The 27493-nt window shown below is 44.9% G+C and overlaps 1 protein-coding gene across 1 annotated transcript in view; it reads left to right on the top strand.

Annotated features, from left to right (window-relative positions):
- Positions 1–27493, top strand: part of LOC138262410 (uncharacterized) — a 232154-nt gene that overhangs the window by 142255 nt on the left and 62406 nt on the right. Inside the window, exons 11-12 of the mRNA XM_069212312.1 lie at positions 3405–3521; positions 15211–15406. Coding sequence (XP_069068413.1) covers positions 3405–3521; positions 15211–15406 — 313 coding nt within the window. The remainder of the gene's footprint in view (positions 1–3404; positions 3522–15210; positions 15407–27493) is intronic.

The following is a 27493-nucleotide window of genomic DNA, read 5'->3' as shown; positions in this document are numbered from 1 at the left end:
ATACATTTCTGACATTCAAAAACAAAACAAAAACAAATCAGTGACCAATATAGCCACCTTTCTTTGCAAGGACACTCAAAAGCCTGCCATCCATGGATTCTGTCAGTGTTTTGATCTGTTCACCATCAACATTGCGTGCAGCAGCAACCACAGCCTCCCAGACACTGTTCAGAGAAGTGTACTGTTTTCCCTCCTTGTAAATCTCACATTTGATGATGGACCACAGGTTCTCAATGGGGTTCAGATCAGGTGAACAAGGAGGCCATGTCATTAGATTTCCTTCTTTTATACCCTTTCTTGCCAGCCACGCTGTGGAGTACTTGGACGCGTGTGATGGAGCATTGTCCTGCATGAAAATCATGTTTTTCTTGAAGGATGCAGACTTCTTCCTGTACCACTGCTTGAAGAAGGTGTCTTCCAGGAACTGGCAGTAGGACTGGGAGTTGAGCTTGACTCCATCCTCAACCGGAAAAGGCCCCACAAGCTCATCTTTGATGATACCAGCCCAAACCAGTACTCCACCTCCACCTTGCTGGCGTTTGAGTTGGACTGGAGCTCTCTGCCCTTTACCAATCCAGCCACGGGCCCATCCATCTGGCCCTCCAGACTCACTCTCATTTCATCAGTCCATAAAACCTTAGAAAAATCAGTCTTGAGATATTTCTTGGCCCAGTCTTGACGTTTCAGCTTGTGTGTCTTGTTCAGTGGTGGTCGTCTTTCAGCCTTTCTTACCTTGGCCATGTCTCTGAGTATTGCACACCTTGTGCTTTTGGGCACTCCAGTGATGTTGCAGCTCTGAAATATGGCCAAACTGGTGGCAAGTGGCATCGTGGCAGCTGCACGCTTGACTTTTCTCAGTTCATGGGCAGTTATTTTGCGCCTTGGTTTTTCCACACGCTTCTTGCGACCCTGTTGACTATTTTGAATGAAACGCTTGATTGTTCGATGATCACGCTTCAGAAGCTTTGCAATTTTAAGAGTGCTGCATCCCTCTGCAAGATATCTCACTATTTTTGACTTTTCTGAGCCTGTCAAGTCCTTCTTTTGACCCATTTTGCCAAAGGAAAGGAAGTTGCCTAATAATTATGCACACCTGATATAGGGTGTTGATGTCATTAGACCACACCCCTTCTCATTACAGAGATGCACATCACCTAATATGCTTAATTGGTAGTAGGCTTTTGAGCCTATACAGCTTGGAGTAAGACAACATGCATAAAGAGGATGATGTGGTCAAAATACTCATTTGCCTAATAATTCTGCACTCCCTGTAATTCCAAAACGGATCATCTGCACACCATAATCTGAGTAATTCCCATCTCTGGCAACCCTAACTATAACTAAAGAGTGGCAAATGTAGATATATATAAATCTCAAATCTGAGTGGTGGGTGTCACTGAGTCCAGGGGACATTCCCATACACTTCATAGTCAGAAAGGCTGAAGTTGCAAAGCAAGTCTTTGCGTTTATTGGGCTTTTCATCATTGGTATGAGGCTTTTTATTGTAGAGTGGGGCAGGTGATGGAAGGGTTAACACACATGTGCATGTCGGATGCTCCAGATTTGGTTATATAGGGCTGAAGCTACATTACTAGTATTTAGATTAAGGCTATTTATTCATCAGAGCAATAGCAGGACATTTGTTTGAGTGTTTGTTGGCCAACAAAGTGAATTTCAGGGTGCTTGTTGTATTCCAGACAAGCAGGCAAATGGTCTGTTTTTGTTTCTAGAGCCAGACGTTCTGCAGTGTGACATGATGTTCTTCGGCCAGTTTTAGTCTTAGACTCAGTTCTCTCAACTGGACAAAGAATACCTCCAACTCGTTTGTCTTCCCATCAAGCTCCTGGTTTTATAACTCCTTTAGGCTCTCTTGTTGGATCCTTTCCAGCGGCGGCTGCTCCGTTAACTAAACTGTGTTTATTATCGTTTTCTTGTAAAGGGGAGGGGCCATGGGCTCTGACAAGCACTGAGGGGGAGTGCTGCACTCCCCCTCAGTGCGCCTTTATGTTTGGGCGGCTGTCTCGGGCCGGCCAAACACACACGCGCAAAGGGCTCTCTTCAGCCCGGCACTGTGTTGCCAGGCTGAAGAGAGCATGCACAGGCTCCCAGTCTGTCTGGGCGCTCCCAGCCAATCCTGACACTACTCTGAGCAGCATGAGGGTTGCCCGCAGGGCAGACTGGGAGCCTGTGTCTGCACCAGAGGAGCGGCACGGTGGTGTCGGCGGCGACGATCCAGGTAAGTAGTTTTTTTAAAAACAATTATTTAATGTTTATTCCACCCGCGCACCGCCCCACCCCTTCAGTGCGCCGCAAGCTGTGACTAATCCTTTCACTCACATTTTCAAGGCCTGAAAGACGTGGTTTGCAAAATCTGTAGTGTAGAACATACTTATAGCATATTTGTAATGGGAAACAGCATCAAAACGTAGGAGGATAGTACAAGATGTCTTTTCCTACTTATCAACTGTCTTTTAGAAAAACATCCTTTTGAAGATTGTAGAGCTTCTGAAAAAGACTAATGGCCTGACTTAGAACTCGGGGCCAGGCTACTCCATCACGACGGTGATGGATATTCCGTCTGCTGAAATGTAAATCCCATAGGATAGAATGGGATTTAGATTTCAGCGCACTGTATATCCTTCACCGTTGCAATGGAGTTACACGTCCACTGAGTTCTAAATCGGGCCCTAGGCAAAATGTTTACATCAGTGCCGTACATTACATGAAGTGGGAGTGGGAATTGTCAGGATTTGCAAATGTTAACCTGCGAGCTCTAATGACAATATGCCTCACTCCTCAAAGTATGTCTCTATCCGCGCCAAGGTGGACATACCAGACAGACTCTAGAAATAAAGGGGAATGGATTCGAGAAGGAAAGAGAGACCGGCAAACTTGACCTGGCCTTCCTTAGTGCATCTCTCTTTGGTGTTACGTCTCTGGTTGCAGTCCAGGTGTGCACGGAAACTCTCTGGCGATAGAACGACCCACACTTCCCACCCTTGATCCAGTATGACTTGCTACTCACACAGTGTCCCAGCTGCCATAGGACGGTCTGCCACAGCAGGAACAGTTTTTTTTGTTTATAATCACTGGATAGCCCATTTAAGGAACCAAAGATTTGGGCCCGAGTCTTCCACTTTAAAGGCTAGAGCCTCCCGAGTGTGTGAATTGTTTACAGTGGGCACTGAGGTGGTTTCAACTGCATTTCATTATCAGAGGTTTTATGTAGTGCCAACACACCACCATTACAAGCGATGTCAGGCATTGTGTGCATACAAGTAGAAGGGAAGGTAGTTGATAATTGTATAATTAATTTATAATTGTATTGTCATGTAATCAGTCATGCGTTCTTTAAAGCATGTTAATGAAACTCTTGAACAATGGTCTTTCGTTTCTGATTTCAGAGTCTCATATCAATTGTACAAAGAAGTCAGAATGGTGAAGCACTGTTTTTCTTACTCCCCATTGAAGTTTCTCCTGAAGAAGAGTTTCTTGCCATGGGACTTTGTGACGAGTTGGTGGTATGTTGGCAAATCAATGAGAAATGTAATCTGTTGGTTACCTTCCTTCTCCCAGTTTACAAACTCATGCTCTGTATGTGAGTTGTAGTTGCACACCACTGGTTAATCGGGAGTTCATTTGTCTGCACAAGTTCTCATTTTGATGGTGAAGCTTTGGAATTCAGTAGCGTGACTGGGATCTGTTGCTTTTGGCAGTGGGTAGAGTGAACCCTACATAGTACAGACTGTTTTTTTTTTTTTTTTTAAACTTCTTTATTTAAAAGCAGTCGCAGACATGGTGGTCTGCTGTTTTCAGCAGGCCACCATCCCTGTGAGGGCGGCCATTCCCAATAGGGTTGCAAATTGCGACCTACCTCATGAATATTCATGAGGTAGGTCATTTGCGACCCCATTGCGAATCGCAAACAGTGTAAAGTAAACTGTTGTACATAAGGTTTTGCGGCACACAATTTGCGACTCGCAAAGGATTCACAAATTGTCGCAAAACTCTGGGTCGTACATCTGGCCCCAAGTCTCTTTTAGGTTAGAGATTAGGTTTACATTATTAGGGTATTAGTACATATTTCATATCTCATGTCATTGCAAGATGGTGGGGGTCTTTGGATCAATGATTCTTGTCTTTACCATTCTGTTTCTTGCATTATTCATTATCCTAATCATTGCAGCCAATGCAACTTATCGTAGATTGCAGTTTTGTTAAAATAAAACCTAATTAAATCTTACAGCATCTTCTTTATTGTCTGTGTTTAATTGAGACATGTTGTTCATGTGAGAAAGGGGTTGTCTTTAACCACAACACTCCGAGATGTCATACTTTTGAGTCCATGCGTGAAGGCTGCCACAAATCACCTTTTACTGCTTGGGTTTTTGGTGAGGTGCTGCTTGTGAGCTGGGAGGGTTGGGACGACAGTTGCGATTTGGTGTAGGATTGGTCTAGTCGCCTACAAACATCAGTACTGTCATCCTTAAACCAGCAGTCTTGCCTAGAGCAAGTGTCAAACTACGCCAGAGATGGACATGCTACTCTCTGTGTTCTCTGAGGCTGCCTGCATAGATCCTTGCAGATTGGTATGTTGTATGCAGCTAAGCAAGGAGAGTCTTAGGTGGCACCCTGGGAGGCTGAGGCTTTCGTTTGGGGGAGTTCCTACTATTCACCAACAATCAACAACTATTCCAACTCTGGCTCCATGACAAGAACCCGGATTGATTCGAACCCCTGGACACCAACATCACCCTTAAGAAAGTTATTGGTAAGAAAACAAAGATGTTGTGGTATCAGTGCTCTTTATTAAAGAAAGTGAAAGTTTCTCCAAGAAAGCAACTTTATTACTGCCATTTGGGATGATGGCAACACCCTGCTCCAAGGCCTCCAAAACTCCAAACTTGCACCGCCTTTAAAAACATTAGTCATGACCCAGGTTCCCCATATCTATCTAAATGCCAACCAGCGGACGCATCAGAGTCTAGCCAGGCTCTCCTAATTGCAAAAAATACCTTTGGAGGAAACAAATCGTAGGTACATGTTTCCCTGTTCTTGCCGCAAACCTGGGGACATCTCTGTCCCACCTACATACAACACAGGCCCACTTGGCATTAAGAAGTGTTTAAAACCCTGGCTGTTCAGCCCACTATCCTGAAATATACATACGAATACCAACTCCCTATGTATTGACATTTCATACCAAATGACCCCTGCATTCTGCTACAGGCAACCCAGCCAACAACCAGATATCACACGTCCACTTACAAGTGTATCATACACAACTGGCACACCACTCAGCTTCACATTATTAAACCTTAACTCTAACACTATGTAACTCATACTGTGAACCCCAGTATCACATTGAACACCGGACACCTCTTTTCACCTCCAGCAAACTCAAACACATATAGACAAGTAAAGCTCAACAGGCAACCTGTTGAAACCTAAAGATCACTTCACCAATGACCCTTCATTTACCACTTCCTACATCCATGACCCAACATCCAACACAGATGAAGTTGAAAAACTCTTAAGAATCTCGACCCTAGCCTCCATCACAAGACACCACCCCAGGGGGTATAGTCAAAAACCATTTTCATCTATTCAAAGAATAAAAGGCACTAATGATCTACACTCTGACCCGGCCTGTTTAAAAGTAGGAGAAATCACACCAAACCTAAAGAAACTCACTCACCTTCTCAGCCATCTCTAAATTCAGACAGATGAGAAAATTAGCCTGGTTTAAAAATAAAATTGAGGAATACATCTCCACTATTAGTAGCCCATATTAAAAAAGAGCTTTTGCTGCCAGAATACCAGGATTTAGCACCAGAACCGCAACTTTTCCAAAACTAGATAAAGTAAACTGAATGTTGTTTATTTTGTTTAAAGAGCATATAGAGGAAACTGGCTGACGAAGTAGCAGGAAGTAGTCTCTGGGAGCACACCGATAAGTCTCCTCAGCAAATCTTTAAAGGGGGAGAAGAGACACCCCCATCTGTCAGGAACCAGGCAAGATGACACCATGATGAAAAGGTCCTCGCCCATATCAGAGCCAGCAGATGGAGGGATGGCATGAAGATGCCGGTTCCACAGTCCAGTGGAGGTAGGAGGGAAACCCCTGATTTTAAGCTAGAGTGGAGGTAAAGACAAAGTAAATAACTGGGGAAACCAAGCAGCAGAGGTAGAGCATAGAGAGTGCCACACTCTGAAGCCCAGAAAACCTGGAAGACAAAACATACCTGAAGACAGAAAGAATCACTACTCCCATGCTCACTGTAGGGAGCCGAAAGTTGTGGGTGGGCAGCACTTAAAACACAAGATTTCGGGCAATCTTGAATTTTGGTATCCACTAAGGATAGCATGTCACACCTACATTAATGCTGCAGAACTACCACTGCATGTCACCTGGGCTGCCTGGAAATAAAGGCGAAGCACGTAGGACGGGTATTTGCGTCTCACTGAAGGGAAAGGAGAGGACCGTTAAAGAACACAAGATGTTATATTGTTAAATCGCAATGAGAGCATAGAATCTGACAAAACTGCTATTTAAGATGATGAAGAAGCAAACAGGTCATCTGGCAAAATCTATGAGCTCAGGGGTAGGGGCAGAAGATGATAAACTTGGTGCATAAAAAGAGGAAGAAGACCAGTTGAGCCCACAGTCGCAGGGGCCGGCAAACCATAAGCAAGGACCCTGGGAAGCCAACACATGAACCAGGAAATATGGAAACATGGACCCTAGAACTAGGTTGAACATAGAAGTGCCCCAGATGACAACAAACATCACGATGGAAGTAGGAGCTCAGACCTAGATGGACACCAAATTGAATGCCTGTATTGTAAGAAGAAAACAGGCCGCCTGTCTGTCATTTCAAATTTGACACTCAGTCAATTGTACGGGCACCTGAGCAGCCAGCCACATTCACTGGACTCCTGCACAGTCACTCATCAGTCGCCAAGGAAACGCCAATACCCACATTCACTGCACTACAGGATCCTGCACAGTCACTCATCCGTCGCCAAGGAAAGGCCAATCCCCACTCTATGTAACGACAAGGGATGGCTTCGACGGTCAGAAGACCAGACCCTCACAGAGACAACCCATAGGCACATTAAACCCACAAAGGTTTGGGGAGTAGGTTGCAAGACTCAAACTCACCGCACTTGTGAGGCAGGAGAACTGTAAAGAAAGCGCAAAGATCCACGTCACTGCATGCTCACTGAATTGGGCCAGGGCTTGATGAGAACCCCCACCCCCACGGAAGATCACTATGGGGAAACTAGGGTGACCACCCGTCCGAAAATTTCACGGACTGTCCGTAATTTCGCCCTGCCGTCCGTTGTTCGTGATGAAAGCCTTAACGGATGGCATTTGTCCGTAATTTTAGCCTTTCACCTAAAGGGCAACGGAGGCAGGGCGAAATTACGGACAGATCAGTTTCCCCAGCTGGACTGAAAGGCTGGGAGTCTCCTGTGCTCTGAGGGAGGGGCAGACAGATAAGAATCAGACCTTCTTGACAGGGGGTCTCCTTCCCTAAAGACATTCAAATGTGCCCAACTGGTAAATCTGCAAATACAAAGGGGCTTGAAAACCTGCATTGACTTTACTAAAAGGAGTCACTTGAAGTTTTCTGGTGGCAAAGATATTTCTTTTAGAAAGGTATTGTAATGGTGTTCCAAGGTGAGGTGTGGAGTGTGTGGTTTTAATGGAGTGTTATAAAAAGGTTTAGTACTAAGTATAAACTGTATATTATTCAAATCTGTATTTGAGAAGTCTTTTTTTTTGTATTTAATCGAAATGTATTTGTGCATTTTGTAGCAGCCTTTATTATGATGTAATTGTATTTTTCACAGTTCTTTCGGGTACCTCGGTACCTCATAGTACTATCAAACATTGGCAAAGTCAATAGGTCTCATCTACGAAAGAGTTATTGGCTTTGCTAATGTGTTTTAGCCATTAGCCATGTTATACACCAGAGTAGCTGCTGTTCAGCATGGCTTAAAGTTAGTGGCATAATTGTGTGGAGTGGAGTAGAGTGGCATAGGAGCAGTGGCGTAGAGCCCAGTGGTGCAAAGTACAGTGCAGTGGGGTACAGTGCAGTTGTTTAGAGTGTGTTAGCGTAGAGTGCAGTGGTTTAGAGTGCAGTGGCATGGAGTGGCGTGAGACAGAGTAGAGTGGCATAGAGTGCAGTGGAGTAGAGTGGCATACAATGGAGTAGCAGAGAGAGCAGTAGTGTAGAGTGGTGCAGTGGCATAGATTGCAGAGTAGACTCATGTTGCAGGGAGTGCAGTGGCGTAGTGTAGAGTGGTGCAGAGTAGAGCAAAGTGCTGTAGAGTTGAGTGATGTAGAGTGGCATAGAGTGCAGTAGTACATAGTACATTGGTGTATGGTACAGTGGTGGAGAGTGCAACGCTGCAGAGTAGAGTGTCAGTGCAGTGATGTAGAGTGGAGTACAGTGGCACAGAGAGCAGTGGAGTAGAGTACAGTGGTACAGAGTAGAGGGCAGTGACGTACAGTGCAGTTGTTTAGAGTGCATTGGTGCAGAGTGCAGTGGCATAGAGTGGCACGGGGTAGAGTTACATAGAGTGCAGTGGAGTAGTGTGGCATACAATATAGTGTCAGAGAGTGCAGTAATGCAGAGTGATGCAGTGTCAGAGTGCAGAGTAGACTTGTGTGGCATAGAGTGCAGTGGTGTAGAGTGGTGCAGAGTGGAGTATTGTAGAGTGGTGTAGAGTAGAGTATAGTGCATAGAGTGCAGTGGCATAGAGTAGAGTGGTGTAGAGTGCAGAGTTGCAGAGTAGAGTGTCAGTGCAGTGGTGTAGAGTGGTACAGAGAACAGTGCCATAGAGTACAGTGGTGCAGAGTAAAGGGCAGTGGCATACAGTGCAGCTTGAGTGCCCTGGTGTAGAGTGCAGTTGCATAGAGTGGCATTGGGCAGAGTAGAGTGGCATAGAATGCAGTGGAATAGAGTATATTGGTGCAGAGTGCAGTAGTATAGAGCAGAGTGGTGTAGAGTATAGTGGCGGCCAGTGCAGTGTTGCAGAGTGTCAGCTTGCAGTGGTGTAGAGTGCATTGAACTAGAGTGCAGTGGTCAGAGTGGTATAGAGTACAGTGGCGTAGAATAGATTGTTTCACAGTAGAGTGCAGTGGCATAGAGTAGAGAGGTGCAGGGTAGAGTGCAGTGGCATAGAATGCAGTGGCACAGAGTGCAGTGGCATAAAGTAGATTATTTCACAGTAGAGTGAGGTGGCCTAGAGTGGAGAGGTACAGGGTAGAGTGGAGTTGCATAAAGTGGCATAGAGTGTGATGGCATAGAGTAAAGTAGTGTAGAGTGCCGTGGCATAGAGTGCAGAGGTGCAGAGTAGATTATAGTGATGCACAGTGTATTGATGTAGAGTGCACGGTCATAGAGTTGAGTGTTACAGAGTAAAGTGCATCAGCATAGAGTGTATTAGCTTAGAGTGCAGTGGCGTATAGTGCAGTGTTGCAGAGTGGTAGAGAGTGAAGTTGTGCAGATTAGATTGGTGTTGCCTAGACTGGAGTGGTATGGCGTGCAGACGAGCAGAGAGCAGTGGTGTAGAGAGGCGTAAAGTGCAGTGACATAGAGTAGAGTGGTACAGAGTAGAGTAGAGAGGCATAGAGTGCAGTGGCATAATGTAGAGTGGTTCTGAATGGAGAAGAGTGCAGTGGCATGGAGTGGAGTAAAGTAGAGTGATACAGAGTAGGGTGCAGTGGCGTGTAGTGTTGCGGAGCAGAGTGGAGTGCAGTATGGATGGTATGCCAACACACTGCCATTACAGACACATTTTTGATTGAAATGACCATTACATTTGCACAGATATACAGTTTTTCAAATCAAACTATACTGTGCACAGACGATGATGTGTGGAAATTGCATCACCTAATGCAATGATTTGTTTTAATCATGTAAAGGTATTACATGATTAGAATTAACAAAAATTTGCTTGATTTGTACTTCTAATTCTGATATATTCTGAGGTTTATTTAAATGTTGTCATGTGATAGAAAGAACTCTTTCCTAACCCCAGTATCCAGCAAGATTGTCGCATAAATCCTCTCACTTTGAAGTCAGAGAAAGGAAAGTAAACACTAAGTTCCCACTGAAGACAGAGCCTGACATTTGACTTTGTTCTTTGAATGCACATCAAATATGATAAGATAAGAACAAGATTTACAGGCCTTTTTACAGAAAGGGAGCACTCTGCAGGATACTGTCACTAAGGTTTTGACAAGGGAAGGGATGAATTCAAGCTGCATAGCCTAAAACAAATAAAGCCAGCAAATTGAAAGCAACAAATTGTGAGTTACAAACCACAAGGCCAATGGCAAGCAACGGGAAGAATGCATTCACAAGGAAGCACTATGAATTTACTTAAAGTGACAGCTGTGGGATACTTTGTGGGGAAAGTCCAGTATTTTAGTCCATATCTTGCAGAGGTTTGGCCACATCAATCACCCAGGTAGTATGACGAGAAGACCTGGAGTGGTTTCCATGTTGCAGGATAGGTCTGTACACCCATTCTATCAGTTTGCCACCATTTCCTATGATACAGAGCTTCTGGCACACCTCTTGTGGGGTTAGTGCTAGGTGGCAGACATGAAATAAGGCATTTAATGATTATTTAAGGTGGTTGTAAGTAAGGAGTTGACCGGGGTGAAGATGGTAGTCTGCCACAAGGGTTTGGAAATTTAGTAGCTCACTGTTCAGAAACAAAGTCCCCAATTCTAAGACACCTGCAACATGCCATTGATGGAGTTGCTCTGAGCACAGCCATCCTGTGCGAGTGGGAAGGCTTAGCAAAGGTAGTGCAGGAGCATAGGGTTTCTTTGTGTCAGTGAGTTTACAGGTTCTGGCAAGGCAAGAGAAAGCAATGCATGATAACCCCGGATGGTGATCCGTAGAATGGTCAGTAGGAAACAATGAGCAGTGCATGAAGCCTTTCTTAAAAGTCTTTACTGGTAAACCCCATCTCATGCAGGGAGGTGGGCAGAAAGCCAGCGAGACACCCATTGGACCTGTGCAGCTGAATAATAGCATTCTAAGTCCAGAAGACCTAATCCACCCGCAGTCACAGTTAGCTTTAGAGGGTAAAGAGCTACCCGACGGTGCCGCAGTGACCAAATCAGATGTGTGGCCTGTCTGAAGAAAGAATGAAGGATGTCCAGGGGAAGATTTGCAAAAAAATACTATCATTGGGGTAGCACACAATCTTCACTAGTGCCACATGGCCTCTACAGAAAGCAGAAGAGAAGACCAAAAAGCAAACTGGGCTTAGAGGGACCATTCGCTCTGCCGAGATTTTCATCCTGGAAATCAGTGTAAGAATGGTAGATATTAATCATTAGGTATCAAAAGGTAACTGGTTCCCAGTTCAGTCTGAGATCTAATTGTACATAAAGGCAAAAACAGTGCCATATGTTAAACAAACACCAATTAAAATTTGTAAATTTTGTTTGTGCAATTTACATTCCAAATATTTTGAAGATTCTATGTGTACTTGACACTTAGGGATAACCCATATCTCTAGTTTGGCTTTTGCTCAATTTCAAAACCTTATAAAGACATGGACAAAGCAGGCAATTGACTTGCACAACCTTGCAAGGGGTCTGGCCCCTGCTCACCCTTCAAAAGCACTAACTGCGGACCATTGCACCAGAAGAGTTTGCCAAGGTGGATGGGTGTTGCTTGTTCAACCACTTGACAGTGCCCCTTCTGTTTCGCTCTTGTTGGCAGAGACAACTCCCCAGGTACCCAATACCTTCGAATAGTCTTGGTGGACCCATCTTGTCTGGTTTTAGGAATTGTCCCTCCTTGTTCTTCTCTTCTTTATTTATCCAGTTTTTAGCAACAACCCTTTGAATTACTTGCCGTGGATCTCCCATTTGCTCTCAATTTCATCCTCCTCTTTTATTATCTTTGATTGGTAGTCCGGGCTCCCATTTCTGAGATAAATGTAGAGTCCCAGGTATACACTCTAGTGCAGTGAGACTACAGACAAGTTATGGGTACATCACATCCTGACATTAGGTGTGAGACTGTCGCCCACACCATCTGCCCTGCCTCTTTAAAAAAAAAATAAGGTTGAAAGTCCATGAGCGGTTGGGGTAAGCCAGATGTTTTTGTTCAATTTGTTTAAACTAGCATAAGGTTAATTACCTTAATGTTTCCCAAACTGTTTGCCAGGGGTTTTAAAATGTTCAGAAACATAATAAAAATGTTGCTGTTACTTTCTCTTCAGGAAAGATTGGGCAGATTTGGGTAGGGGTGATGGGCTTGCTGCAGTACTGAAGGGCACTAATTTGCTACTGAACAAGGACGTAATGTGACACCTGAATCTAGCACACCAGGAGACAATCACAAAAGGTCCACAGTGAATAAATAGTGCTATGTTAAAAAAAGACTGAATAAATGCACTGACAACATAGTGGGGCATGGCCTCTCTTGCGTGTGTCTGTAAAACTGATGTTTGTTCTTGAATTTCTGTCCTGAATTTTGACCCTTTGTCCTGAATTTTTGTCCTGAATTGTGACCCTTTGTCCTGAATTTTTTAGAGTCCTGTCCAGAATTTGCCTCCATGCCAGGTGGTCACCCTAGGGGAAACGCAGATTAGCCCACAAGTGCTTTTCCTCACAAGAACAAAGAGGCCAAGAAATTGGTGAACGCGCACTATTTAAACCCCATAACTCAATATAACATATTTTAAGTTTGCATAACCAATTGACTGCGCAAAGGTTATCAGTGTGTTACATTTTTGAGTGGAGTATATGACTAAAGCATGTATTATAATGCCTCTAAAAGACGTGAAAAGCATTGAAATTCAAAAAAACAATTCGTATCTCAAACATACCTGCAGCCTCATTTCCAGGCTTCCAGTTCAGCTACACAGGTCATGCTTGTCAGAACAGTATTCAAAGGATGAGACAGCGGAATGTTAACAAATAACTATTTTTTCCGGACATTAGTTGATGTAATTTCATATGTTAATTAGATCTACAGAGATTGCCTATGTAGCCATTGCATGTACGTCACGTTAACGTATTTTTTTTCAAAACGGCAACAGATTTATCAGAGGAGTTAAACCGCTTTAACATTTGAAAGCTAAAGACCCCAACGCGGGTGGCCTGGGAGCCCCCGACTTTGAGGCATACTATTTGGCATCCCAATTACAGTGGATACCTGGCTGGCTTGCGGGCCAGGGCCAACTGTATTTAGATACAGCCCAAGGAGCAATAGACACGGCGTGGATTGCGACATGCATGACAAACAGAAAGATAACCCCCCCTGGGAACAATATAATGATAAAAGTGGCGCTGGCATGCTGGAAAAGATGCATGAAGAGGGCGGGAGTGGGCCCTCCATATTCCCCAGCTTTGCCACTGGCGGTGCTTGCCATAGAACCCAGGGGGAGAGGGCCGGGAAACACCGGACTTGGCCCCTGGTTGTCAGCTGGAATAGAAGTAGTGGGAGGACTCTTCAAGGAGGGAGTGCTGAGGGGATTTGCTGAATTAACGGAAGAGGGGGTTCCCGGGGGGCAGTTCCTGCTTTATGGGAGGCTAGTACATACTCTTAAGACCCACTGGGGCATGGTGAACGCGGAGCCTACCATACACGAGGTCCTGCACTCGCTGTTGACATTAGGGGAGGAATCACATCTGATCACTAAAATATATCGGGCCCAAGTTGAGGCAGCCTTGGATCCATTACGGTCGCTGAGAGGAAGGTGGGAGGGCACAATTGGGCGGGAACTAACTGACTCAGAATGGAGGAGAACACTGGCCTACCCCCGGAAAATATCACGTAATACACGGCTAAGATACATTCAGTATAATTATTTGCACAGAACCTACCTCACGCCTCACAGACTGTTCCATATATATGGAGGGGCTTTGGGGAATTGCCTGAGATGTGGAGGAGGAGGGGCAGATTTTGACCACATGGTTTGGACTTGCCCAGCGATCCAGACGGGCTGGAGGGAAATATTGCCCACACTGTCTGAATTGTTTGAGACTGAGTTGAGACCCACCCCTGAGCTGTGCCTGCTGGGCCTCAGACCAGCTGTGCTCTGCGGAAAAGTGAAGGGGCGCTTTTTGGACCTTTCCTTGGCCCTTTATAAGAGACTAATCTCGAGGGGCTGGAAGACCACAGATCACCCTCCACTGTCTGACTGGAAAAGGGATATATCAACATGGTCTAGAGCTGAACTACAGGTCCTAAAAGCAGAAGAAGCCAGAAATATTCACCAGGTTCCTATAGCCCCGGAGTGGGAGAATTTAATGATGAACTGGGAGAGTATAAATAAGAGGCTGGCAAGCCCAGTAGGAGAAACCAGTGCAACTCAATCCACACCGAGGATGGAACCAAATGGTGGAAGCACATAGACAGGCACCCAAAATCAGACCCAAACCACACATAGATCGCACCAAGAGTAAAGGTGGGAGGACAGTTGGATCCCTGACCCACTGACAATAATATTAAGCAACGTGAGTGACCCGCCACCTTCACGGTGCGCCGGTGCATCTTCCCTCACCCAAAAATGGGCACATTATAGTACCTTCAAGCCAGCAACTACAAAAGCCATTCGCACGAAGCCGTAAAGTTGACCGTTTGTGGTCCTTTGATTTTCTTTTTTCTCGCCTTCCTCCTTTCCCTACCTCCAACTAGCTCAATACGATTGTCAACAGAAATTGTACATCGCACACCTCGGGTTTCCCTTCCCCTCACCTTCCTCTTCCCCTCCCACCACCCTTACCTTCCTGTATCTAGCCCCGAGCACCACTCTCCCAAGTTACAAGGAAGAAGAGATCCAAGTTTGTTGTTTGATTGTTGATTACACAGCACAGCGAATTACAGAAAGAAAATATACTTTAACAAAGTAAATGTGCACAATTTATGGAATAAAAATCATTAAGACCAACGATAATAAAGAGTGCAAACAATGAGCAAAAAGAAGAATATAACAATATAAGCAAAAAATGCATGTAAAATGAACAAATATGAAACCGTGTAAAAACAAAATGTTAATAAAAATATATTAAAAAAAAAAAAAAAAAACATTTGAAAGCTAAAGACAAATGAAATTTTCTTTCAAGAAAGCACGCTTGTCATAAAGAAACCGCTCAGCACCAGTGTTCATAGATGTTTAACTAAAATCACATTTTGCGCAAATATTCCTGTTTTGTAGGCAGATGGGGCTACAAGTTCGTCATTTCGCGCCTTCTCAGGAAAGCCACATGAAACTCGAAAAGTGCGAAGGGCCGTGCCCCCTGGCCAGGATATTTTACCACGCGAAATTCGCAAAGAAATACCGATTCTGGAAAATCCATGCGAGGGGACTCTGAAAAGAGCACTGAATCAACTGCTGTCAGAAGCACTTGGCTGTAAGTGGAGAGATGTCATAGACATGTCTGTTTATTAAGAATGCCGCCCCCGCACCTCCCCCCCCCGTCCCACTTAGGGGTCAATTCTATCCTTGGCTGATAGATGAATCTTGGATTGTTACAAGTACTGAATGTTGGAGCAGAGTTCTCCTAACTCTATTATGCTGCCTGAAAACCTGTGTGCGCGCATCAAAATAATTTTTAAGCAGTAACAAATATAAATATTTAAATACTTTTTTTTTCCAATAAAGGGATTTCACTGTAATGATTTTTTGGAAATAAGATTAGTAAAGCAGTGGATAAAAGTTAAAAAAAAATAGTGACATCCAGTACAAATTAAATGAAACACTTTCACACCATACAATAGTTGGACGTGGTATTGGAAATCTTGGCGATAAGGCAATCACCATATGGCCTATTAACAAAAACCAAGTGTTACATCTGCACCTGTAAATTTACATCTTCATGCAGGTGCAGGTGTACTGACTTTTCGTAATCGCCTACATTCCCAATAGCATGCCTGGAAGGTTGGGCCCAAGTACTGGTTTGCAGGTGTATTGGTGGCCAGGGCAGATTTTTTGTTTAAATATCTTTTTATCATCATCAAGCAGATACAGTTTTCAATAGTCGGTAAGTCGTACACAGTTATGTGGTAAAGCATACAATAGTAAGATTTGCTATTATTTATCAATAATGTAATATCCCAAATTGAACTCCCACCGCCCCACTTGTGATAACTCCCCATCCTATCCACCCATTACCCCTTGCCCCAACTTGTTCCTTCTAACTTTGTGTATTTGAACAGGCAGCCTCTGTGTTAGGTGTACGATTGGTGACTTACGAGTCAAGTGACTCAAGTCAAATATTCAAGCTCTGCCATAAGGTACTCTACCTAAAATATTGACTATGCTCATATCTGTTTCCATTAGGGGCAGTGTGAGTATAGTGGGATGCTCAGGCTGGATGCCTATTATCTTTACTAGTTTAAGAGAACATCTCCTCAAGGAATCCCCGTCCTGAGCAATTTGATAATTCTATGTCTGCCCTCTCTTCCTTATGGAGGTGGACACTTTCGGATGCTAACCAGGGGGTGGTCAGCTCCCCCAGGACTGTATTTATGCTGGTACAGGGTTTTTCAACTTCATTGGAAAAACCCTGACTCGCCAACGGTATGGTCAGGTTCAGGGATTTAGTTGAGGCTCTGTCCAAGTGTTAGCAAGGGAAAAGGCCTATCCGAAGCTCCTCTAAGAAATTATTTAATCAACGTCCTGTAATTTAGTAGAGTATGGTAATGATTCCAGTCCAATCACTGGTTAGGGACCTACACAACCTTAGTATATGAGGGAGGTTTGTGTTGGCAGAGCAGCAGTAGGAGCAAAGTGAGGGAGCCCCTCAGTGAATCCTGGAGATGCGGACCGGGCTGAGATATTTTTTTTGGGAGTTTAGGATGGCCTGCGACCCCTGTTCCAAATAAACTCAATTAATATTGCATCCCACTTGGGGGGGGGGAGGAACAAGGGAGTAATAAGGGAAGATTGATTAAAAAATATAGAAGGCGGGGAAGTGCTATCATTTTAATCAAAGCTATCCAATCCGTGACTGATGATGGCAATGTTGTCTAAAAGGTAAATTGTGTCTTCAGTGACTGAAGTGCTCTACCTAAGTTATACTGCAAATCCTCTGGTGCATGTTATATATTAATCCTGAGGTATTTAAATATGACCAGTTCTTGATTAAGTCAAGAATCTAGTGGGAGAGAAGCTGGAAGTCTGTAAACAGCGCAGAGAGGGAAAATGCTGGATTTAGATCAATTGAATTTGAGTCCAGAAATCTCTTTGAAATCAGTCAGGAGACAAGCTATGGGAGCAAGGTCTAATTGGGCATCCCCATCATAAAGAAGTATGTGCATCCAGTGTCACTGGTTGTGGCGAGGGGACTTTCTCGAGGGAGGGATCTGGTGAAGCCATGACTGTGGTGGTGTTGTGAGACCTGAACTGACTGTTGGCTGCTGTATGCACTTCCCTGTGCCAGGTGTCATCAGCATATAGTGACACTGCATGGAAAGTGGTTCTAAAAGGTATACCCAGCCCACAGCCTGTTGTCGCAATTGAATTGCCAGTGGCTCCATTGCTATTGCAAAAGGCAGTGGCAAGAGAGGGCATCCTTGATGGATGCCTCTACCTATGGACAAGGAGTGTGAGATACTTTGGCCTGCCTGGACCTTAGCAGTCGGAACCACATATATGAGGTGGATCCATTTACATCAATTGGGGCCAGGGCCTATCCACTTAAGACCCTCCAGCATAGAGTCCCAGAGGACAGAGTTGAAGGCCTTCGCCACATCTAGGGCGATACACGCAGCTCTCAGAAAGTTTTCCAAGGAACGAGCCATGACATGCCAAAGTCTTCTTAGGTTATGTGAGATGCTACGACCCTGAATAAAGCCAGCTTGTCAGAGTGTATCAAGGAGGGAAGGTTCGGAAGCATTTGAATAGCCATCAATTCAGTGGGGATCTGAAAATCAGCATTGAAAATCAATAATAGATAGTAAGAAGTCCTTGTGGGGTTTGAGCATCATAGAAATGCTAGCTTTGTTTGAGGAATCTGGGATCTGTTCCCATTTCAAAGAGGTGGTATAAAGCTAAGCAGCAGGGGTACCAGCTGGGGAGAAAAGAGGGTATGGAACTCAGATAGTAGTCCACATGCTTCAGGAGTTTCTCCCCCTCCCCCCCCCCCCCCGGACAGATCATGTAAAACCGCTTTGAGTTCTTGTAGTGACAATGGAAAATAGAGGTCTTGTTTGGCTGCTGGAGTCAGCCGAGGTAATGGAAGCTGGTTAAGGAAGGCAACAAACGCTGAAGTGGTGGGAACTACTGGGTGTGTATAAACAGCCTTATAGTAGGTGCAAAATACATTGTTATTGGTTGACTTGGTAGTCAGATTGTCTCTCCCCTTGGTAAAATACTAAGTGAGGTGGATGTTGATGGCCTCAGTCTGGCGAGGTGCACCAAAAGCCGATCTGCTCTGTCAACCTCATTGTGGGACCTGGCTTGGTAGGCATTATAATCAAAGCAGCTTAGCTTTTATAAGACGCCAAAAACGGAGCTTTTAATGGGCTTAATGCCTGCTGCCCTTTCTGGGTTGGACAGCAGTGACTGTTCGAGAGAGCGTAGTGATGTTTCTAGGGTGAGCTCTTCCTCTAATACCTTCCATACTCGATACCAATTTAATGCAGAAACTAAGGATCAATATAGTCATGTAGGGATTGGTGAAATATCTTGTCAAAAAGTAATGACGTCTGTAAATGTCAGGTCAGAACCACGGCCAGGTGCTGCTTCAGGTTAAATTGACCTGTAGAGGGTTATAGTCTGACAGCATCTTGGCATAGTAAGAGGTAGCCACAATACATAGGTGAATGTCTGGGGTGGCTACAAATCTATCTATTCTGGACTGGCAGAGGTGAACTGGAGAATAATAGGAGTAATCTCTCCAGAGTGGAAATTTTAAGTGCCAAATGTCTTCTAGTTGCCAGCCTTCGAGCCATGCCCAGAGGGCTTTCAATGAGGGGATGGCCGAGGATTGTAGAAGCAGGAGCATAGAGCGATCTAGAGTCATAGCCAGTATGCATTTAAAGTCCCCTTCCAGCACCTGAGGAATCCCAGTCCTGTCAACCAAACGGTTCGACAAAGCAGTGCAAAAACTAGTTTGGTCAGCTTGTGAGGTGTAAATGCCTCAGAGCACCAAGGGGGACCCATCTAGTTGTTCCCGGAATAACACATAATGGCCATCTACATCAATTTTAGTGGCTTCAGTATCAAACAGAACTCTGGCTCTGATACATAGTACCACTCCTCTAGCATAAGCAGAAAAGCAAGTCCCAAGTACTTGGCCTTGCCATGTATTAGAGTTTGGAGATCCCAGGGGCCAGTAAGTGAGTTTCTTGTAGGGTAGCTATATGTACTTTCCATCTGATCAAGATGAAGTGGATTGTGTGGCTTTTATGAGGGAACTTCATCCCCTTACATTCCACATCAGTAATTTTTGCTGCCTCATGAATGTTACATGTGAGGGAACCGAGGGGTCACATGGTGAGTGCTGATCAGACTGAAATAGGATTGGTTAGGGTGAGGAAATCGGTCCTAATAGGGTAGTTCTGACATCTTAAAAGCGTAAATCATCTGTATGAAAGGAACCTCCAACAAAACACACCCTAACAACAAAACCAATATCGAAGGCCTACACAGAACCCCACAAAAAGTAGGTCTGTGGCAAACCAAGCAGGGGAACATGGCAGAGAGGGAAAGTCTGACAGCCGAGACACCAGCGGGCTCGCTCAATAGTCCGGTTGAGGAGCAAAGTGAACAACATCCATGTGGCAGTAGTGGTTCGGTTTGTTGGACAAAAGGAGTAGGTCTCACAGAGGCCCGAGAGTATGTATCCATGGGTTGATATTGTACAAGTATCGGCCACAAGAAGGGAGGGAGCTCCCAAATCCAGGAATATATCTGAAGGGAGTGGGATTTAGGGGGGGCCTAAAGCAAGACTTCTGCTTTTTGTGCTGTGATCTCTGGTGTGTCCATTGTATGAGTCGAGCAACCTCAAGGAAGCGTTGTCGCAGGAAGCCCTGGAACCTGATGTTGAGAGTTGGGGGTGGCGGATAAGTCCTTCAGTGATGCCAGCACTTCAACCTCACATTGTTGGTTTTGGCGGACCTGGAGGGATTTGGGGTGGCGCCTGGGGCATTGCCTTTGGGGCATAGTCTCCAAATTGTCACAGGGTCTTTGTTCATGAAGGGCTTGATAAAGGATGATGGAATCAGGGAAGAGGGAGACACCAGGCTTGCCTGAGCCTCTAACCAGTCCCAGGCCGATTCTGGTTCTGGGGTGAAATGTGTTTGCTGGTCGGCCATGACTCATACCCTAGTTGTAAAGAGTAATGTGTATTTGTAGCCCAAGAAGCACAGCCTCCTTGACCTGCTTAAAAGAAAAGCATTTGCATTGGACGGAAAGTGTATACTCAGAGAAGATCATAACTTTCGCATTATTGATTTGGTTGTTTTCCCAGGCTTCGGACAGTATCAAATCATGGTCTTTGAAATTAAATAGCTGTGCTATTACAGACTCCAGGGCTGTTCCGGGCAGTGGCCACGACCCTATGCACTCTTTCAGCTACAAGACAGGTGGACAAGGAGGCCAGGGTCACCAACCTCCGCAGGCAATCTTTCAAGAAAGTAGGGGGGGTCCACCTCCTCCGTCCCCTCTGGAAGACCAATAAGACAAATATTCCTGTGGTGGGACCACCCCTCTGCATTTTCAAGTCTGTCTTACAAGTTCTTAAGGATTTCCAGGACATAATGGGTGTGTTGTAATTGGTCCTGGGACTGAGGATTAAGAGTAACAATTGCCATAGAAGTCGTAGACATTTTCTCTGCCAGTTTCTTTTGATTTGTCTCAAAGTAAAGTAAAGTCAAAAAGCATCTACCTTGGCTTCCGGTGCAGTGTAGGAATCTGTGATCACCGCCAGGAGGGCATCCTGTGTCACTAGTTGTGGCGAGGGGACTTTCTCGAGGGAGGGACCCGGTGAAGCTGTGACTGTGGTGCCCATTGTGAGAGGTGAACTGGCTGTTGGCTGCTGTACATGCTTCCCTGTGCCTAAAGGGTGGGTGCATGGTATGCACAATGTAATACAGTTTGCAGTTTTATGTAGCACGAACTCAACACAAAGTTATTGGAGTGCTTTATTTACTTATTCTTTTGTAGTTTTATACAGCTCCAACTCGATACAAAGGCATTATAGTGCTTTACATGAGCACCAGTTACATTACTCAAGAACAGTCATTTTTATTAGCAACGGGAGATTAAGTGATTGTCCCAAAATCACAGGGGCCCTCAATACAACCTTGGTGGGCGGCTGAAGCCAGGAGCCCGCAACTCCCCTTTCTGCCAGCCTTTTCATGGTGGTTCAAACTGCCATGAAAAGGCTGGCGGGAGGGGGACTCGTAATCCCCTGGGCAGCGCTGCAAGCAGCGCTGCCCTGGAGGATTACTCTCGCCGGGACAAAAGTGGCGGAAAACCGCCGGGACAAAAGTGGCGGAAAACCGCCGGTCCCGGCGGTGCGACCACAGCGCTTCCGCCGCGGTCGTAATCCCACATGGAAGCACCGCCAGCCTGTTGGCGGTGCTTCCTCCAAAACAGCCCTGGCGGTCGAAGACCACCAGGGTTGTAATGACCCCCAGGATGTTGACCTGAGGCCGAGACTCGTAAGGTGTTTCCCCAGCTCCAAAGTTGGCAGCTCTGGCCATTACATCACATCCCGTGCTAGGGCCGTCTGGCAATAATTTGTTAATTTTTTTTATATAGCGCTTGGTAATACAGGTTTTGCCATTTCATAGCACGTCAACGCAGGTTCCATTCTTAACAAAACTGCTATAATACATTTATATCGACCATGAAGAGATGAAGTGGGGAAAAAGTTATGCCAGGATTGTAATCTGTGACATTCTCATTCTGTCAAGACCTCTGCAGCGGATGCATTAACCACCTGACTTGAGTAGAGCTTAACACTAGGTGATAGCATGTGCTCTTGATAATCTCCGGGGGGCCACCAACCAAGCACATAGGTTAGCTATAGGCAAGAAGATGGCAAAAGGTTTTGTCTCCAAAATGGTGGAAAAGGAGTTGTGACTCCAGACCCAAGCACTTCACAGCCTCAAGCTTGATAGCAAAAGACATTTAGCCTTTGGTTGTAAATTGGGCCTCTTGAAACAGAGTTCAGTTACTGTGAACCCGCTACAAAGGTTGTGCAGCGCTTTACGTGAGCACTGGTTACATTACACAAGAACACATTCATTTTTGGTAGCAAGGGGAGATTAAGTGATTTGCCCAGAATCACAGGATGTGGAGCCGGCGCCAAACCGTGTTCACCAGCTCTAAAGTCGGCAGCTCTAACCCTTATCCCGCATCCTCTCCCCTAGGGTTCTTTGTCTGGAGCATGTTGGGGTAGTCTGAGAATAACTCATTTTTTTATGTAGCGCTTGATAATTCAGGTTCTGCCATTTCATAGCACTACAAAGCAAGTGCCATTCTTAACAAAATCTCTAGAATTCATCTGTAATACCTTTGTATAGTGTTTGCGCTACATAAAACTGCACTACATAAAACTGAAAAATATAAAGCACTCCAATACCTTTGTGTCGAGTTTGTGCTACACAAAGCTGCAAAAAAGATAAAAAAATAATCCTGACATAGCTTTTCACCTATTCATCTCTGCAAGATCGATGCAAATGAATTATAGCGAATTTGTTAAGAATGGCAGAACCTGTATTACCCAGCTTTACACCTGTTCATCTCTGCAAGGTCGGTGCAAATGAATTATAGCAATTTTGTTAAGAATCACACCTGCTTTGGAGTGCTATGAAGTGGCAAAACCTGTATTACTTACTGAGCGTTAGATAGAAAAAAACGAGTTATACCCAGACTGCCCCAACACTCACCAGACAAAGAGCCCTAGGGGAGAGGATGTGGCGTAAGGGCCAGAGCTGCCGACTTTGGAGCTTGGGAACATGGTTCGAGTCTAGGTGCCAGCTAAACATCCTGTGATTTTGGGCAAGTCACTTGCTACGAAAGATGAATGTGTTCTTGTGTAATGTAAACAGTGCTTATGTAAAGCACTGTAATACCTTTGTATAGCGTTTGCGTTATATAAAACTGCAAAAAAAAAAAAATAAGTGCTCCATTACCTTCGTTTCAAGTTCCACTACATAAAACTGCAAAACAAATAATAATAAAAAAGCCCCCGCAGACACTGGAAAGAAACAGCAAGATGCACAGAACCAAGGAAGACGAAGAAACAACATACTGCCATGAGCAAAGCAGCAAGGCAAAATTAAAAATTGTGAACCACACTAAGGTACCTTCCCAATTGTGCAATCATCCATGTAACTGGGTCAGTCTCCAAGGCGGTAACAAAACAGCCTCAAGGTGGGACAAACGTAGAGCATTTACCAACTACATCAAGGGATTTTTGAAAGGCAGGCCCAGGAACGGAAGAAAGCGATGGGTGTGTTTAAAGCCCGCAGAATAGATTACAACATGTCAAGAGCAGTGCTTGCGCGTTGCTATGCGCAACCTAAAAAGGTACATTGGGTTTATGTCCAGATGCACCTTTATTAATAGGTCCCTATGTCCTTATGTCGCTATAGTAATAGTGTACCTGATCTCTTTGTTGATCAGCCAAAATGTCAGCATTTTCTTTGTAAGAACAAGGTGGGAAGGGTGTTTGTACTTTGAATTTGCATTGCTCTGGCTAGCAAATTTCAGTATCCATTTTCTATAGGCAGTTTTAGATTCATTCGCTTAAGCACTCTTATACTGTGACATTATTTTCTGTTAGACCTGACAGCCTTACTGTGGTCACCCCTAAGTATTTGCCTGCCTCCCCCACTTTTTGGACACTGTTTTTGCTGGTTTTAGGACTCTGTGCACTTTATCACTGCTAACCAGTGCTAAAGTGCATATGCTCTCTCCCTTAAAACATGATGACATTGGTTCGAACTCAATTGGCTTATTTAATCTACTTGTAACTCACTAGTAAAGTGCACTACATGTGCCCAGGGCCTATAGATTAAATGCTACTAGTGGGCCTGCAGCACTGATTGTGCCACCCACCTAAGAAGCCACTTAACCATGCCTCAGGTTTGCCATTGCAAGGCCTGTGTGTGCAGTTTCACTGGCACTTCGACTTGGCCTTTAAAAGTACTTGCCAAGCCTTAAACTCCCCCTTTTCTACATATAAGTTACCCCTAAGGTAGGCCCTAGGTAACCCCTAAGGCAGGGTGCTATGTAGGTAAAAGGCAGGAAATGTACCTGTGTAGTTTACACTGCTGTGAGGCCTGCTCCTTTCATAGGCTAACATTAGGGCTACCCTCATATAATGTTTGAGTGGTAGATTCTGGTCTGAAAGGAGTAGCAAGGTCATATTTAGTATGGCCAGAACGGTAATACATAATCCTGCTGACTGGTGAACTTGGCTTTAATATTACTATTTCAGAAATGCCACTTTTAGAAAGTGAGCATTTCTCTGCACTTAAATCCTTCTCTGCCTTACACTCCACACCTGCTAGGTTAGTTGACAGCTCCCTTGTGCATTCCACTCAGACAACCCCAAACACAGGATGCTCAGTTACACCTGCACACATCTGCATACTGAATGGGTCTTCCTGGGCTGGGAGGGTGGAGGGCATGACACTTACATGTCAAAGGACAGTGGCCTGCCCTTACACAATGGACTGCCACACCCCCTACTGGGACCCTGGCAGACAGGTTGGAACTGAAAGGGGACCTTGTGCACTTCTAAGCCACTCTTTGAAGTCTCCCCCACTGCAAAGGCACATTTGGGTATTTAAACGTGGGCCTCTGACCCTACCAACTCAGACACTTCCTGGGAAAGAAACTCTGCACCTGAACCTGCAACCTGCCAAGAGAAGCTGCCTGGCTGCCCAAAGGACTCACCTGACTGCTTTGCTGAGAATGACTGCTGCCTTGCTGCTCTCTGGTTCTGCTGAAGAAGCGCTTTCCAAGGACTTGGATAGAGCTTGCCTCCTGTTCCTTGAAGTCTCAGGACCAAAAAGACTTCATCCTGCAAAAGAACTCCTTGTGTGGCGGAAATTTGACACACAGCCTGCATCGCAGTGGGCAATTCACTGCACGCCGAACCGGAACGACACAGCCCAGCTCCTCGAGTGGAGATCGGCGCAGCGCCACCACTGCGACTGGAAATTCGACACACGGCCCACTGGATCGGTGCACAGCTGAGCCGGATCGATGCAGCCCGACTTCCTGAGAGGAAGAATCGACGCAGCGCCTGCCGTGCAACACATTTTTCCACGCATCGCCTACCGGATCGACGCAGCACCTGTCACTTCGTCCTGCACGCCCAGGATTTCAACGCATCGCCCCCGGAGTGTCCGAAAACCCCGCAACCCGAACAGGATCCAAGTCCGCTTGCTGGAAATCGACCCAAACCTTTCCCTGTGTGAAAAATAATGATGCATCATCTGTGTGCGCGAAACCGACGCACACCTCCCCGTTTTCCACGCATCTCCTCCTCTGCAGTCCTTTGAGGAGATTTTGAATACAAACCAGGTACTTTGTGCTTGCAAGAGACACTTGTTGCTTTTTAAAGACTAAAGACACTTTATATCATTTCTACAGTGATATTTCAACGTATACTTATTGAATCGTGATCGTTTTGACCTGCATTTAACCAGATAGATATTATATATTTTTCTAAACACTGTGTGGTGTATTTGTGTGGTGTTATACTGTGTTATTGCATGATTTATTGCACAAATACTTTACACATTGCCTTTGAAGTTAAGCCTGGCTGCTCAGTGCCAAACTACCAGAGGGTGGGCAGAGGATAATTTGGATTGTGTGTGACTTACCCTGACTAGAGTGGGGATCCTTGTTTGGACAGGGACCTGACTGCCAACCAAAGACCCCATTTCTAACACTTTCCATTTCTAAATATGTAACATTTTGTTTCTATCCATATTTCACAGATGTGCACTAGCTAGCAGAATAGTAACAAGGACAGTGCAAGCATGCCCACTTCAAGTTAATTTTTGCAACATTAACTACTTTAACACCAGTGCTTGTTTTCCACTCTTTAAAATAGCAGTTTCACTTTGTTTTATTTGCCATCGCTCCTTTCCTCGGCCTACTATGCTTGGGTTATCTTTTATTGAGGAATACAGACTGGTATTTTTTTCTGATCTGGTGCCATGTGTGTGGAACTTTACACACATTTAAGTCCCCTTTCTTTCGGCACAAATGCTCAACAAATTACATTTTTGGGGGAGAGAAAAAGCAATAGGTTTTAATGGTGTTAATAACTATTTCACCTACATTCAATTATATTAAAAGTGCAGCTACACTAAAATACATTTTGTGTCCGCAGTTCCACTTGCTGTCATTGTTTTCAGAATATTTCCAGTTTTGGTAAGCTGCAAGAAGCTTAGATGTTGCTGTGATTTCAGTTGATATTACTACAAGGATTTAGTCAATTTCATTGATTAGTATATGTCACATAAGTCACTATTGCTTGGTTTGTTCAAAATATACATTGCAATCAATTTGCTGTTTTATCAGAAAAGTGCTGAATAAAATGTCCTCCATACATATAATCCCAGAACGGAGGGAGAAAGATGGAGCAAAACAATAAATGGACAAACATGGAGGGGTTGGAGCAGGACTGTTGACATTCGACAAGGCTGGGTGTCTGGAGGTTACTGCTTTATCCCTCTCTCTGGCTCATTGATAGCCCATTGGGTGTCAGTGTGGGGCTATCAATTGTCCTGACATGTACTAAATATTGCACTCAAATCCTATAGAAATGTTTGTACGGCTTCACTCCAGTGATGTTATTCAAAACATCAACTGAATTTCAGTTGGACAGGCTACATTAACCCAATTGAAGTGGTTTCTGCAATTCTCTCAAAGGAAATGGTTATGGCATAGATTTGCAACCTTTTTCATTGAAGGGGTAGCTGTCTGATGTTCAAAAAAGGCTTCACTTTCCTGAAGGGCAAGAGGATGCTGATCAGCACAGAATTCCACAGAATTTCTTACCCAAATGAGCAATGGAGACCAACCATTTCTAGTCAATAACTAGGAATGGGGCCTGAAGGCACAGGTGGGTGTTTTGGGTCTTTGACATTGAAGAACAAACTGGGACAGTCAGTTGAGCAAGAAAACAAGTGCCACTACCAAAGGGAGTGCTAGGTGAGGTCAAGGAGACTCTTATCCAAACCTCAAGAGTTCAGAGCTGGAACCAGTGATAACAAGGACCACGGAGTTGCTGCATTGGTTACAATAGTTTGAGCATACACACAGGGAGGCATGCAGATTTCAGAAATGGAGGTATACTACTTGGCTGCTTAGCTGCAGTTCACATCCCACTGGTTCAGTACTGATGACAGTAAGGATGGAGGGCTGTTGAGCGGCCTGTGCTGGTGGGTGTCATTGCGCACACTAAAGGGAGCCCCTTCCATGATGCAAGACGCATCGTCTCTATGGAAGAGATACT

Source organism: Pleurodeles waltl, chromosome 2_1 (assembly GCF_031143425.1).
Source record: "Pleurodeles waltl isolate 20211129_DDA chromosome 2_1, aPleWal1.hap1.20221129, whole genome shotgun sequence".
Lineage (NCBI taxonomy): Eukaryota > Metazoa > Chordata > Amphibia > Caudata > Salamandridae > Pleurodeles > Pleurodeles waltl.
Note: the sequence above shows the minus strand (reverse complement) of the source record. Positions and strands in the feature narration are given on the sequence as shown.